The sequence below is a fragment of the Dipodomys merriami genome, unplaced genomic scaffold (assembly GCF_024711535.1).
Source record: "Dipodomys merriami isolate MVZ:Mamm:240054 unplaced genomic scaffold, mDipMer1.0.p SCAF_8, whole genome shotgun sequence".
NCBI classification, from domain to species: domain Eukaryota; kingdom Metazoa; phylum Chordata; class Mammalia; order Rodentia; family Heteromyidae; genus Dipodomys; species Dipodomys merriami.
Genome location: NW_027206401.1, coordinates 2,313,294 through 2,329,132, shown reverse-complemented (window position 1 = coordinate 2,329,132; position 15,839 = coordinate 2,313,294). Strand labels below are relative to the sequence as shown.

At 46.8% G+C, this 15,839-nt stretch overlaps 1 protein-coding gene across 6 annotated transcripts in view; it reads right to left on the bottom strand.

Moving 5' to 3' along the window:
- Pde10a (phosphodiesterase 10A) overlaps positions 1–15,839 on the bottom strand; it is a 311,016-nt gene that overhangs the window by 50,097 nt on the left and 245,080 nt on the right. For all 6 annotated transcript variants that reach the window (XM_070010313.1, XM_070010310.1, XM_070010312.1 and 3 more), the window contains one exon: positions 5,002–5,030. In XM_070010313.1, coding sequence (XP_069866414.1) covers positions 5,002–5,030 — 29 coding nt within the window. The remainder of the gene's footprint in view (positions 1–5,001; positions 5,031–15,839) is intronic.

Genomic DNA, 15,839 nt, shown 5'->3' with positions numbered 1-15,839 from the left:
TGAAGATCAGTTGGAGAGAAAGTCATCTGGAATGCCTTCCATGTGAGGAAATCTTACCACATCTGTCACCACACACACACACACACACACAGCCAGGCAACAGTGGCTCACGCCTGGAATCCTAACTCCTCAGTAGGCCGAGATCACAGGATTGAGGTTGAAGGCCAGCCAAGGCAGGAAAGTCCATGAGACTCCTACCTCCAGTTAATCACCAGAAAACAAGTGGTAGAGTGCTAGCCTTCAGTGGGGGGGGGGGGGGGAGGGGGGGAGGTAGGGTGGAGACAACTCAGGGACAATGCCTGGGCCCTAAGTTCAAGCCCCACAACCACTCCCTGGCCAAAAAAAAGCAAACCGCACACACTTATTTAAGAGAAAAAACCTGACCAGACGTCAGTGAGCGCTGGAAAGATGACTGCAATTCTGCTTTTAAAATTTTCCATTCACAGGAAGGCCTGCCTTCAAAATAATTAACTGGTCGATGGGTTAATTATTTCTATAAGTCCCAGGAACTTTTGCTTTGAAGCCGTCCATTCATTTAAGGCAATGATACATGTTGTTCCCAAACAGATCCATACAAAAGCTAGGCATATTACGTCTCCAGTTCAGTGACTGGAACGGTGGCTCCTAATTATGATCACAGCTGAGCGGAGGTTGCTCAGGTTGTGTGTGAAATCCCACAGGCCAGCAGTTATTGTGTCAGTGGACTGGTGTGTGGTTCACTCTGCTTTCTGAGAGACAAGCCACTGGAGGAGCTGACCCTCAAAGCCCTCCAAGCCTTGCAGCAGGATGTCCTCCAAGCGTGCTCCTCACCCCACAGTGGAGCCCACGGGGTTAAGTTTCAAAGAAAGACAATATAATATACATAAAGCAAATGAACACAAAGGATTTGAACACCACCACCAAGAGATGTGTGACATCACAAAACTACTCCTCAAAGAGGCTGAGCTTCACAGATGTGTGTTTCCATCTGTACACAACTTAGAATTGCGTTCACACTGCAGGTTTGTACTGAGCACATTCTGATAGGAAAAAAAATCTATTGTTTTCAACTGCCGATTTGTTAGGGCTTCATCTGACATTCTAAACTTTGAGTGTCAACACTGTTACAAAGCAATGTGAACTCAACTAAATAAACCAGTCTGTGTCCAGTAAAAGCTTAAGATTCTGACACTGACACAAGGGAAAGAAAGTGAGCAGATTTACAAAAACCTCATGCAGTGCTTTAGTGCTTCCTCTCAGGTAGAGAGCGGAAGCCCCACCTGCCCCAGCTCTGCCTGCCTCCCTTCCCTGGGGTCCCTGTGCCCCCAGATCCATCACCTTCTTACTCCTCTGGGCTGCCAGGCTGTCCCTGTGCGCCCAGTGCCGGCAGCCCACTCCCGTCCACTCCCAGGCTCCCCTCCAGGAAGGAGCAATGCTTTACTCCAATTCCCTCCCTGGAGGGCACTTCCTGGGACACCACAGTGTAACACTGACCATAATGCAAGTATAAGCTTTTATTTACTTGAACAAAAAGAAACTCCAGCTACTCTAGGCAAAACAAATACTTAAAAGTTGTCATTGTGAGATCTTCTCCCTTCTCACCTTACTACACTAGCAAAAAACAAAGTAAAGATTAGGAAGAAAAGCTGAGTTAGTAACAAAACTGGACAATGAGGGCTGCCACTGTCCTAAGAATGTCAAGAAAACCTGGCTGGACGTAGTACAAACCAAGACAAATCAAAATGGGCCAAGAAAAGGACACTGTCTAAAAGGCCAAAAAAAAAAAAAATGGGGAAAACAATGACATGGGGTCCTAATTCAATTTGGCTAGAGCTGGATGTAAGTTCCCGCCATGTCTACCACAGAGGCACACTAACCAGAAGCCCAGAGGACACCCTGACCACCAACAGAACCGACCGGAAGCCCAGAAGAGCGTCGGCTCACTGCCGGGGTGAGCAGAACCGCCTTTCATTGGGACCACAGCACTGCTGAGTGACACGGACACAGTCCACGCCAACAGCCAAGACAAAATGGAGGCATTTGTTACAATCAACCCAGATATAAAAGTCACAAAATCAGTCCCCACTCCTCAGGGAACATCCACAGCTCCAAGTCCCTGGAGACCCTCGCGGAGTCACCGCGAGCTGGGCCTCGTTACCTGGTGGCCAAGCGGCCCGAGGTCAGCAGTGGTGAGAGGCATCCCGAGGAGCCTGGCACAGGGCACAGTGGACACACGGCACACCCAGAAAGAAACAGCATACACCACCACAGTCCAACAAGCAAGTGAATTTTCACCGGAGGAAAGACATGCAAAACAAATTCTAGGAAAAACATTTGTTTTTCACAACAAAAAAATTATCAGTGAGCAGACAAGACAGGATGAAATGAGAGGCTGTGCTGGTCATTTTAGCTCAGCCACACCCTACGGGCTGCGGCGGGACCTCAGCTGCACAGGGTCCAGCTGAGGAGAGCTTCTGAATGTGTCCAGACCGAGGCAGAGATGACTGAGGGCCTTCAGACATTTTCAAAAGAACAAGGAACCTGGGAAGGATCAACACACCAAGAAACTAGGCACGAGAATATCCTCAACTAGATACTGTGAATGAGAGAAAAGTGAGAACGTGCCCCACACACCAGGCTGACTAATGAAAGTGAACACATTTACACAGAACCTAGAAAAGGCAAGATCACATGATGGACCTGCGCAGCTACCCAGAAATTACAAAATGCCATTTACTAAGAAAAATGCTGGAAGGGAAGCAGATTTCTCCTTCACATCCTGTTTACCATGGTCCAGCGGGACGGTGGCGGGAGGTCCCCAAGAACCCCAGACTTGACTAGAGTATAAGTGTTCCAGAACCTGGAATGTGTTTCCCTCCCATTGACATTTTCTCTCCCTGGTCTTATCAGGAATCATTTTTTTGTTTGCTTATAATATGTAACCATTTAACAACCACAAAACAGTACAGTAATAGTAAAACACAGGTCTAATGGGGTGGATGAAATAAAAACAAACTGCAAAGATGTTAACTGACCCTGTGTCTCCCGGGACTTTCCCTCATCCCTTACAGAAGCAGGACAGACACCGGGCTGCGCTGAGAACACCCCGACCTGGACCTCTGTGCCTCCGTGCCTCCTGCCCGCAGTGCCCTTCCACCTCTCACTTCCTTCAGGCTCTCCCTGGAATGTGTCCGGCGAGCCTCCACCAGCAGTCGGGCAGCAGCTTCCCTGCTCTCCCTGTGCCCTGGGCTGCAACACTCTCCACCACTGACCCCAGAGGACAGCTCTCGCTCATGCACATGCCCAGAGGCAGAAATTTCTGTCTGGTATCTTGCTCATGGGTCCCAACCACAGAGAAAAATAAGGCTCAATTAGTATCACATTGATGATGATGACGATGATGATGATGATGATGATGATGATGATGATGATAATGTCTGGTTAGGAAATTTGTCAGACTGATCAAAAGACGTTGGTTTAATATCCTTCCACAGAAATTGTTCAAGTACACGGAGAGCAAAATAGATAACGTAACAGTCAACAGAAGCAAAATGAAGGCAGCTCATCCCAATAGGGTAGGTTCAAAACAGCTGAAATAAAATTGAAATAAATATGCAGTCCTCCAGCTAAAACTGCAAAAGCAAGCATGCTGTTGCAGGCGTGAGCACCCTCTTCCTACCCGGCTGTCCCCCTGCCGGGCAGCGCCGTCCCCTCCCCTGCCTTTGTTCCTCTCCGTGGACCCTTTGTCTCCATCTTGAAATAGTGTCTGTATACTGCAAATGTCCACATAAGCACCAGCACGTGGGAATTCGCCCCTGGGCCTGACCGTAAGTGCACCTGCTCCCTAAGTATCCACATCTGGTAACTGAGATTTACCACATTCCACATCAACTACCTGATTTGCATCCTCGCCAGCCTCTCTGCTCACCGTCCTCACAGATGCACAGAGTCCACATAGCCCCTCTTCACACGCACCTTTGGGACTTCCAGCCAAACTGACCATCTCCTCCCTCCCAAGACATGGGCGGATCTCAGCTGACCACAAAGATGAACCCTGGCCTTGGGCGCTGGCCCTCTAAGTCTGGCAATTCTGCCTTTTGGCACATCATGGAGGACTCAGATTGCCAGCTCTACCACTGTGAGCTCCAGTCCCTGGTAAACCCTGAGGCTCACAGAAACCGAGTGTGCAGGTGGCTACTGATCAAAGGAACTGTGCCGAGCCACCAGCCACCCTCCCTGGCTTGGGTTGTTGGGAGAATCCATTCTTCAGAGATGAATTTATCTGTATTACAGTTTGTATCTTACAAAGAATGATTCCTTACAGTAGGTTGCACAGCTGCAATTCAAACATTGTTTTCAATACTTAATCTGCATGTAATCTCTATGTATAAGAAAGGAGATACCTTTTCTTATGAAATTACGTATCGTTCTGTTGTATTAACCACTGGTTAATCCCACTCAGTGTTTAATCTTGCTAAGTATCTTAGTATTAACACATGAAAACACATGGAGTATTTCTGCATGTGCTGAGCAACGCCATGTCTCAGCACATGAGTGATCTTTTGTTCTCCCCCAAAAAGGATGCCTGACCTGAAAGCCAGGCGAAGCCTAGTAGCCTACGAGAACAGAACAAGACAAGCGGAGCGCTGCCTACTGTGCAGAGCGCGGGGCAGCAGGTTGCTGCCAGGTGCAGGTGGTGCTGCTAGTACCTGTCCTTTGGGCTAAGAGAATCTAGACACCCAGCCTGCCTTTCAGTTTCTAAATGTCGGCCATGGATTCAGAAGATAGTACAGCAAGCACAGGCCGAGCAACATGCATCTGCTTGCTGCATCTGCCTTGTGGGGTCTAATCTGCAGCCTCTCTGCTGACTTTATTCACTGTGGAGTGGTACTTTGGAGAGGGTGCTTGTTTTCTGCCATTTTTTTTTACACTTTAACATGTTAAAACACTAAGAAAATATACAAACGAATTTGTTTCCTGCCCTGTGGTAACATTAGTAGAAATCACATTCACGTTACTCACCCTGCTGACTTCCTTAGGAGCCGATTCATCTGCGGAAGGGAGAAGGAAGGGGGAGAGATACAATTAGAAACCCAACAGGTTTGAAATGCAGAACATGTCATGCATTTTCGACAAATTGGAGGCTCACTTACAATGCATTCTCTTAGGGGATTTTATAATATGAGTTTTTAAAATTGTAAATAAAGAATAAACATCACAAAGTGAGAAAAGTATATGCTAGTTTCAGGATGGAAACCGCGACAAGCCCTTCATAGATTACCTTTTTAAAAGTATAAAAAGGAATTGCCTGCACACGCAGCGGCACTGGCAGAGGAAAGCCTCGGCACCAGAGGGTCCACACACTGGCAGGCCGTAAGAGATGCAGCGGCCACAGGGAGCATCCAAACCACCAACACTATCCCAGGAGGACGCCGCCTGCCCAGCCTCTCCCAGGACACAGGACACTGACCTCCCCAGACCCACCACACAGCAGGCCTGCAGTGCAACACTGTTGCTATATCGCTTTATTTTCCTGGCCGGGCGGGGATTGGGTGGGAGGTGGGGGGGGGGAGGTGGGGGGGACCCAAACAAAAACAAACTGCAGGCTTGCAAGCACTGTGAATTAGGGCCTCCCATCTTCTTCAGCAATCAAGTCCTGCATTAACCACCAGCATGGAGCAGAAGATGAACGGGTCCTTTATGCCGCCACATGCACTCACAGGGGCAAACAGACCCCGGGACTGTTTTAAATAAGTTCACACATTACTGAGTCTGTCTCTGCCAGTGCCCAAACCAATCAATCGCACACACCCGGTGTCTCCTCCTCCATCCTCAGACTCACTGCTTGCTACCCAGTTCCACAGATGACACATCTAGTCCCAAATCACAGTGCAGGTCCACCAGTGCCTTCCAAACTGGTTCCTGAATCGGTGTATGCACACGCACGAGCGCGTGCAAACACACACACACACACACACACACACGCCTTCCTCTCCCAGTCTGTCTTTCAAAAGTATTGCATCTATTGTGCTCCTTAGCACCTAAGGTAAATGAGATTTCAACACTGGCTCAACGCTGACTTTATCTGGGTTCCCTTAAAAAAAATACTAAGCTTGGTGCTATTAGAAAGCAAGTGCTTCCCTGGAGATGTGACTACTTTGTCATGAAGCAAGCTTAGTAACAGAGTGTAAAGTTAAAGTCTTGGATACCTTTTTAAAATTTTTAATTTTTAAGTTAAAAATTGTTCTCCAAGAAATTCAATTGTTATCTAAGCACAATTTTTAAAAAGCAAATGGCACTAAAAAGAATAAATTGAAAAGAGAAAAGGGCTGGTGTGTATGTATGCATGCGTGCATGTGTGTAGGGGCCTACGCACAGAGGTTTGATATTAAGGTGGCTGGGGCGCTGATTTGAAGGGAAGGTGTTGTGACTGTCCAAAAGTCTGTACACAGATGTGAACATATGATGGGGCTTTTTCCATTGCCTGTCTCGGTACTTCTCAATTCAAAAAGTACACAAGATTTTGCACATGTATACATTTACAACACCGGCATTGTTTTATAGCCCATAAAGGACATGAATTTGGCCTACAGATGACTTCTGGATTTAGAAATCTATCTTGTTCATTTTTTTAACTTAGCAGTCTTATGATTTTTTGGTTAATGTCAAAGCCTATATTCGGGGAATACTATATTTTAACTAGTAAGAAGAACGGACACAGTGACCTCCGTTCTGGGAGTCATCAGGCCCTCCCCCCCACCCCCACCCCAGGCAGCGCAGCGGCCACGGGCCGAGGGGAGGAGGACAAGACCTGAAGATGTGGTGGCTGCCGCTTTTCCAGCCCCCAGAGAACCACAGCCCAAGAACAGGAGCTGCTCTGCAAGAATCGCTGGCCCACAGACAATTCTTTGCCCACAAAGACCTGCTGCCCCTCCCCCTGGCCTGCACGGGGCCCCCGGGATTCCTGTGGAGCCGTCCTGTCCAGTGCTGCCCTGCGGGGCCCCCGCTCGTCACTGCCTCCCACAGTCCAGCATGCAAGCTGCCTGCGAAGGGGAAGAAAAAGGACTATGGAGAAGGGAAGTCTTCCCCGTCCAGCGACTCTTCCACCAACACGTGTCCACTCAACACATCAGTCCTCAGAAGCCAGGCGTGCCGGGCCTGCCCTGATCTCCAGGAGCCTGGCCTGCTGTCCAGTGAGATCAGCCAGCCGGGGAGCATACACAAGAACCTCAGAAAATGCCCCGTGTTCATTGTGAATAAGTCATCCTTTTTAGAAAGCGAGATGGCACCTCTGCTCCAAATCCCTTCTTAAGCATTAGCAGCCTTAGCAAGAACAGTTCAAGGGGAAAAAGACTCCCCGGAGAGAATTTCCAAAGAAGTACTTAATGGTTTCCTTCCGTGTAAGTACTCAGTCTAAATATTTTATGAGTCTTTGTAAATATGTGGGTATTTTTCATGATTAGCTTTGATTTTCCTTGGATATGAAATGGGATTTCAGTAATGGGTCCATCACAGCAGGCGAGAGTTCAGATGGTGCTGCTGGTGTCATGGAGGTCAAGCGGCTACCAAGGTGGCCAAGCCCTGTGTCTGGCCGTCAATCTCACGCTCCGTCTGCAGCGGTGCGGGCAGTACCACGCGCCACACACACCAGGCTCAGTGCTCGGGAATCAGTGAGGAATGACTACATTCTCCTATCTGATCCATAACAACTGTAGACAGAGATAAACACCAGCACACAGAAACAAGCCCAAAGAAGAAAACAGAGCAAGAAAGTCATGTTTACTAAGTTCTTCCAGGATCTAAAACGGTCCATTTAAAATCAAGCACTAAAAACCTGAAAAGGATTTTTTTTGTCCATTGTGGGGCTTGAACTCTGAGCCTGGGCGCTGTCCCTCAGCTCTTTAGCTCAAGACTAGCACTCTACCACTTGAGCCACAGTGCCCACTTTGAAAAGGATTTTGTAATTACATTGTATGAATATTTATTGTTTGTTGACTTTCTAACATATTTCTACTAAGAAGGATTTTTTTTTTGTCAGTCATGGGGCCTGAACTCTACCACTTGAGCCATAGCACCACTTCCTGCTTCTTCTGTTTATGTGGTGCTGAGGAATTGAACCCAGGGCCTCATGCATGCAAGGCAAGCACTCTACCATTAAGCCACCTTCCCAGCCCCTGCTAAGAAGGATTTGAAAGGACATAAAAAATTGTAACTACACTATGATCCAAAAAGGGCAGCTATTCAAATGGTAACAAATTATTTAACATTTAGTTACATGAAAAAGACTAAGGAAAGTAAAACTATTTATGAACCTATGCTGGATAAAAAAGTATGAATTTAATTTATATGCGTACATAAATACATACAGGTTTTCTGCGTCTGTAGGTACTGGGGTTTGAACCTGGAGCTTCGGGGCTGCTAGGCAGGTGGCCTTCTGGAGCCAGGCTCCCATCCCTGTATGCTCAGGATAAGAGATCTTGCTTTTTTTTTTTTTTTTTTTTGTCGGTTGTGGGTCTTGAACTCTGGGCCTGGGCGCTGTCCCTCAGCTCTTCAGCTCAAGGCGAGCGCTCTACCACTTGAGCTACAGCGCCACTTCCGGTTTTCCGGTGATTTATTGGAGATAGGAGTCTCACTGTCTTTCTTGCCCGGGCTGGCTTTGAACCGCGATCCTCAGATCTCAGCCTCCTGAGTAGCTAGGATTACAGGCGTGAGCCACCAGCGCCCGGCTTAAGATCTTGCTTTGTGCCTAGACCACAGTCCCCCTATATACATTTCTGACCATAGCTGGGGTGACAAGTTTGTATTAGCACACCTAGCTAGTATTCATGGAGATGGAATCTGGTAAAATTTTTGCAAGAGTTAGACACTAACCATCATTCTCATGATTTCTACCTCCTAAATAGCTAGGATTATAAGCGTGAGCCACGGGTGTTTGGCTATATTTTAAAATGTATCTGTTTATATGTGTATATACACACACTCTAATAGGTCCCAATAATAAATTAATTTTGGCGATGTGCTCTCATACCATAGGTCTGCAGAGAGAATGCTACATGAAGGGTTCTGCAGCACATCATATTAGTCTCACAGGAGGTTTCATTCTGACATGGCCGTATGTGTGTGCACCCGGCTTTGATCAGACCCCGCCGTCTCCCTCTCCCTCCTCCTCCTCTCCTTTCCCAAGTCAATATGGACGGGGCTCACTGTTCCGTGTTCACACACACACTCCTCTTGTTGGAGTGTGTGCTACCTGCTCAAAGGTGCTTCAACTTGATGTGCACACATGCGTATACCGTATTTTAATCCTACGGACCCCCTTGCTTATCTACTGCCCCCTCTGTGAACAGCTTTCTGTGTTTCTTTTCGCCATCTTCCTTCACAGACATGCTGCTTGCCCGCTGACCTTCTCTTTGCTTCCCTGCCTCAACCTCTTCGGCACGTAAGTGCCGGCAGGGCCCTGAGCAAAGCCTGAGCCGCGTGTCCCTCGCGTGCACCTCCTTCACCTTTTTTCTTAATTTTTAAATTTAATTTTATTGTAAAGGTGACGTGCAGAGGAGTTACATAAGAAAGGTAATGAGTACATTTCCTCCATGGTTCTCTCCTACTTTCCCTCCCCCTGACTCCCCTCCCTGCCAAGCTATAAAGTTCATTTCCAACACAGTGTCTCCTGAGTATCACTGTTGCTTTGGTTCTCCCTCTGTCCTTCATCTCATCATTTTGTCGTTCCCCTTCCCTTCCCCAAATCAGATAAATGTATATATAATACACAGGGTAAGCAAAGTAAGCCAGACCCCAAAGAAACACAGGCTCCATGGTTTCCCTCACTTGTAATAATTAGGATAGTCCTCGCTGAGGATCACAAGAACTCAATAGTTACACACATACTGCACTGAAAATGATGCTAATCGAAATGAACTCCAAGATTAGAAACTAGAGGGTTTTTGTTTTGTTTTGTTTTTTAAATGTACTAGGTGAAGTTATTTCTTCTTTCTTTTGTTTTTTTTTCCCCTTGGTTTATCCCCTGCTGTTACTGTTTTTGGTTCTGGTACCTGTGTCTCCTTCTCCTTAAATGTGAATCTTCAGGACTCCATCTAACATCCGGTTCCTCTGTGTGGTCCTCTCAGGAGCCTCCAGACCTCTCTGTTCTCAGAATGTTGTCCATGCCTTTCCTCTTAGGAAAGCGAGTGGTTCAGATGATTAGGAGACACGTTTGGAGTTAAGAGTAGATCACTTTCCTCATTTCAGTCCTCCTTGCCAATCATAAGGGGATGTCTTAACCTTTCCAAATGGTCTTCCTCATATTTATAAAGTGACATGTTATGATGCCATTAGGATTAAATAGCCATGTGGAAATCTGTGCATAGCACATGCTTTCAATTAAGTGCAGTTTTCTACCTTTGAACTACAGTTTGCTCTTCACTGAGAAGGAGGTATGTAGGAATCACTTAATTTCTTAACTGATATATAAAGTGTAAGAAGATTTATGTAAACACCTGGCACAGAAGCTCCAACCCTCCAAATACGCCTTGAGTTTTCAATCCTACCATCTTATCCCTCATTTCTGACTGTATCTGCTTAAATGTGTTTCTATTTAAGTTCTAGGCAGTACTTGTCAGGATCTACCAAACAGAGGATCATGCCATCCAAATCCACAAAGCAGGCTCCATGATCATAATGGAACATCTTCTTCCTGCTCTTCCGATCTCACTCTGGCTTTTACTTCCTCTGCATTTCTACAATTTCAAACACATGCTAATTTATTATCGTATTACTCATTATCTCTACCCAATGGAAATTCAGAAGGACAAAAATGTGTAAATAAATTACTATGATAGTTACCAATATTTCGTTAATGTGTAGCGTGTGTTCTTTCTGCAGATATTTAAAAAGTGCCTCAGCCCTGTCCACATTCTTATCACCGTTACAGCAGTCACATTTTTAACCTAAGGCTTAAATAGACATTTAGCTTACAATTTCCGCTAAGAACTGTTCACAACTTTACTTGGGAATTATACTTCCCAAAGGAAAAGCCATGACTCTTCTCTTCAAAAACATAAGGAACATTCATACATTGTGCATACGATTTCTGAGGGCCACATGACCTCCAACTTTATTCAGAAAACATCTATTTCCTTCAAGTTGGTTGGTTAATATTCTGTACTTGTGCCCCATAAAAAATGTATAAATTAAAGTAGCATTTGTTCTACCAACTATCTAATGAAAAGGGGAATCTTAACTGTTTCATTTTTCCAGGTCTTGGCTTCTGGACTCCAGACAAGCTCGCCGAGGGCACACAGAGCAAGGCTACTTGCACAATGCCACTGAGATGTCACCTGACATCTCACAGGCTCGTGGACATTGAATTTTCAGAAGCTATATAGTGACCCGATGCTCAGGGAAAGGCATCCCGTGTGGCAGCAGTGTTTTGTTTGGTGTTGTGCTGCTATTACAACGCTTTCCTGATCAAAGCCGACGCGGCCTGCAGAAAGCCTCCTCAGGAACCCGGCCTTCACGCGCAGCGTGCGGGCTACTCTCCGCTTCCGCTCTTCCCTGAGCACTGGGGCTCTGGAAAATGGCTCACCACCCGTGAACCCACTGCCGCTGTCTCCCACAAGAGGAGTCCCTTGCCATGGGCCACGCCAACCTCCAGCACTGCATGCTCCCAGGGAGCCTCCCAAACAGAACGGTGAGGAGGAGGCGGCAAAGATGTTCACACGTTGCCATGCCGGACGAGCACAACGGTGCTGCTGAGCTAAGAAATGGCCCCGCCTCACCTCTGACCCCACCAATCCCCTATGTGTCTTTACCTGGTGCCTACCCCCCCTCACCTCTTCACCCCCTGCCTGCCCTTACCCTGGTGCCCACCCTCTGACCCCACACCTTCTCCTTACGTGGACTCATCCACTTTCACCCCATAGTGAGTATAATCCGTCCCCTGCATACACCCCGTTACCTCGCTCCCCAGTCCACATTCACTTGGTAAAACCACATCCCTGGTCATGTCTGACACTGCCCGCCTCTCAGCCCAGACCTGCAGCTGAGCCTTGGCTGGGGAGTCTTTGGGCAGGCCCCCAGGTCGTGAAGACGTGGCCCGAAGACATGGCCTCACCGTCCAGCAGCCGTCAGCATGGGCTGGAGACCAGCACACTGCTCATCATGGAGGACGCGCTCTGCTCTGCTCAGCCTTCCGACGCCCTCTTCCCCAGGCTCACCAAAAACCTGCGACATTGAAGTAAGTGGCCTGGAACCTTCCCCCACTTACACACACACACAGACACCTGTGGGCACAAGTGTTCACACCCACATCAGTGTGCTCTTCCCCGCCGAGGCCAGCCCCTCTGACCGGCTGTGGACAAGGACACGACGCCAGCATTGGCCCGGCTCTTGCACCTGGTTCTCCCTGTCCACGCACAGTCCGCTGCACAGGGGAAGAGGCTCCTGGTTCTCCTGGTCCACGCACGGTCCGCTGCACAGGGGAAGAGGCTCCTGGTTCTCCTGGTCCACGCACGGTCCCGCTGCCCAGGGGAAGAGGCTCCTGGTTCTCCCTGTCCACGCACGGTCCGCTGCCCAGGGGAAGAGGCTCCTGGTTCTCCCTGTCCACGCACGGTCCGCTGCACAGGGGAAGAGGCTCCTGGTTCTCCCTGTCCACGCATGGTCCGCTGCACAGGGGAAGAGGCTCCTGGTTCTCCCTGTCCACGCATGGTCCACTGCACAGGGGAAGAGGCTCCTGGTTCTCCCTGTCCACGCACAGTCCCACTACACAGGGGAAGAGGTTCCTGGTTCTCCCTGTCCACGCATGGTCCCGCTGCACAGGGGAAGAGGCTCCTGGTTCTCCCTGTCCACGCACAGTCCCACTACACAGGGGAAGAGGCTCCTGGTTCTCCTGGTCCACGCACGGTCCCGCTGCACACGGGAAGAGGCTCCTACTTCTCTCTAGTTAAAGACAAAGGCTCCCCTCGCCTTCAAACAAACCTTAATGACACTGCATCTCCACACCTCTCTTCACTTCTGTGTCACATTTTCCTCACAGATGCACACTCATTTTCACTGATCCAGACTGAAGAACCTTCCTTCACCAGCCTTCCATAAAACCTTACTTGTTAAGTATTTCTGCTGACAATATAAAAGCACCTAACAGTTTGACATAGCCACACACATGAGGAATGAATGGACACCTTGCAAGCAGCTTTCACATGGCCAAGAATAACTTTCATTAATGGATAGAGGACTGAGGTCAACAGGAGAGCTGGCGGGGGCTCAAACGGGTTTTACCCCCACTCTCTAACCAATGAGACCATCAGGGGAAAGCTCTGGCAATCGTGAATACCACACTTGACATTAAAGTATATATGTAGTTAGGCACTTTGCCACAGCAACACAGCCACAGAAGAATTAAATAAAATCTGCCTTTTGGGATGAACTCTAGGGTGCTAAAAATTACCTATCTTCTACGGCACACTTAACATATAACTAAGTTAAAGTTTCCCACTAATTTTAAAGAGCTATATTTTAGCATAATGTGCTAAAAATACAACCTTGTATTTTCTTTTAGATTTTTTTGTCGGCTCTTCAGCTCAAGGCGAGCGCTATACCATTTGAGCCACAGCACTACTGCTGGCTTTTTCTGCTTATGTGGTGCTGAGGAATTGAACTGAGGTCCTCATGCATGCAAGGCAAGCGCTCTACCACCAAGCCACCTTCCCAGCCCCCAACCTTGTATCTTTTTTTTTTTCCTTGTATCTTCTTAACATGAATCAAAACTAATCTCATTTGAGACACTGTAGTGCATTTGAATTATTCATTTACTCATTCAAGTTTTACTCTTTAAATGGACATCTAGTACATACCATTGTGTAAAACACTGCCTAAAATATCACAGCGTTAGATGGATGGCAAGCTATGTCACCAAATGATTTCTCTGCAGATTTGGAAAAGTAGTCAAGAAAACATGTCTACAAAGTCAAAGGCAGTGGGGTAAGTAGGAGCTAGCTGGTATTTTCATGAGTATAAACACACAGCTTATGCGGACTTGGAGATCCTCACAGCTGCCTAGAGATGAGATTTAGTTTGTCCCCCAGATCTCATCAGACAAAAACATTTTGGATAAAAAGCATTCACATAAAATAATATTTTTCACAATAGCTTTCATGAGCTCAGGGAAAGCACCTAGGCTTTGAGTTCAAGCCCCAGGACAGACACAAAATTTTTTTAGAAATTAAAATGTGAAATACTTCTAGTCCCAAGTATTTAGAACAGAAGTTGTTCAAACTGTATCCTATAATCTCTTCCATCAATAAGCTTGTAAATAGCCATGGCAGAGGTGAGCTAATGATCTAGCTGTCTTCATTACAAAAGTTATGAAAGTTATACAGTAACTGGCATGTGCATGGTGTGGTAACCAACTGCGGTGGCCAGCATCAGAATGGCTCCTTAGAGAGGGAGAGTTTCTCCCTACTTTATGTCCTCTGTAGAGAGGGTGCAGCGGTAATAGGATGCACGCTGCCCGTGCCCTCCATCTGCCTACTGTTACTGGGTCATAACTCGACCAAGAACTGGCTGTGTTAACCCCTGATGCTCTCACTTCCAGGGTGCAATTATAGCATCTACCAAAACCAACTAAGCATATACACCTAATAGCCCACAAGCGTAACACCTACAGAGGTCTGATATCTTAGGAAGGCCTCAGGAGTTAGACCTGTTTTAGAAACACACAATATTGATTCGTATTTCTGTAGTCTCCTGCTCTCCACATTGGTGTTTTATGAGCACCAAACTAACAGTAGTGATTTAAGAAAATAGCAGACACCACAAGACAAACTATTTCAGAAGCAAATATACTCCTCTGATTTAAATAATCACTTTTACTGTTTATATAGCTGAATTCCCATATATAATCTCTCTGTGAGCAGAAATAACTTCACAGAATTTTCTATTGCTACAATACAGAACATTCCCATATGGGGATGATTTGTCGGCAGTTACAAAATACAAATGAAGTACACATTATCAATAAAGTGTAAATAATTGTGCAAAATGCTCATTCTGGAACAGTCATTTACTTCCTTCTCTTTTACTAAATAACACAGAATGAAATAATCTGAAGGTTTGTATCATTTCAACAAGCATTCTCGGGGGCATCTACCTGAGTGGATGTGTAAAATGGATACTCTCCTCGAGGGTGATTGGCTGTGAAGGGGAATAGGGGACGATTGGGGATCATTGGAGGTATTTGTTAAATAACAAGAATCAAGGCCTTGCTCTTGTATTGTCAGAAGCCACGGGACAGAACTTCTCTGAACATGAAGGTGTGCATAATGAGATACGCACCCTCAAAGGAGGTGGTGAGGGCCTTCCACTGGGCAGCAGAACTAAAGGCTGTCCTCCATGCATGTCACATACTTGTCCTGAGCACCTGCTCACTGCTGCGGTCACTGGGGTGACCTCTGTGCCTGCTCCCACTGGACACCAACACCAGGGGCCAGGCCCTTTCACAGTCTCGGCCTCTGGTCTCTGGGCTTCTGCACCATTAGTCAGAACTATCAGCTCTCCAAGAATAAGAATTTGGTAGTGATGACTGGAGCGGGCAAAGGAGTGTCAGTAACGGAAAACTGCAAAACAGGGTTTCAGCTACGATTTACTATTCTTAGAAACCAACCAGTATTTGTATTAAATAGTTTAAAGTATTGCTAAATTTAAAAAGGGAATATATACCAAATGAAGTATTCATGCTAATGCTAATTCTAAAACAGTAGATAAGTTGTTTGTTTGTTTTCATTTTGAGGACCTGGACTCAATCCTATATTCCACAAATATAAGCTTGCATGATATATTTATTTCTCATCAGAGAACAAGCTGAAATT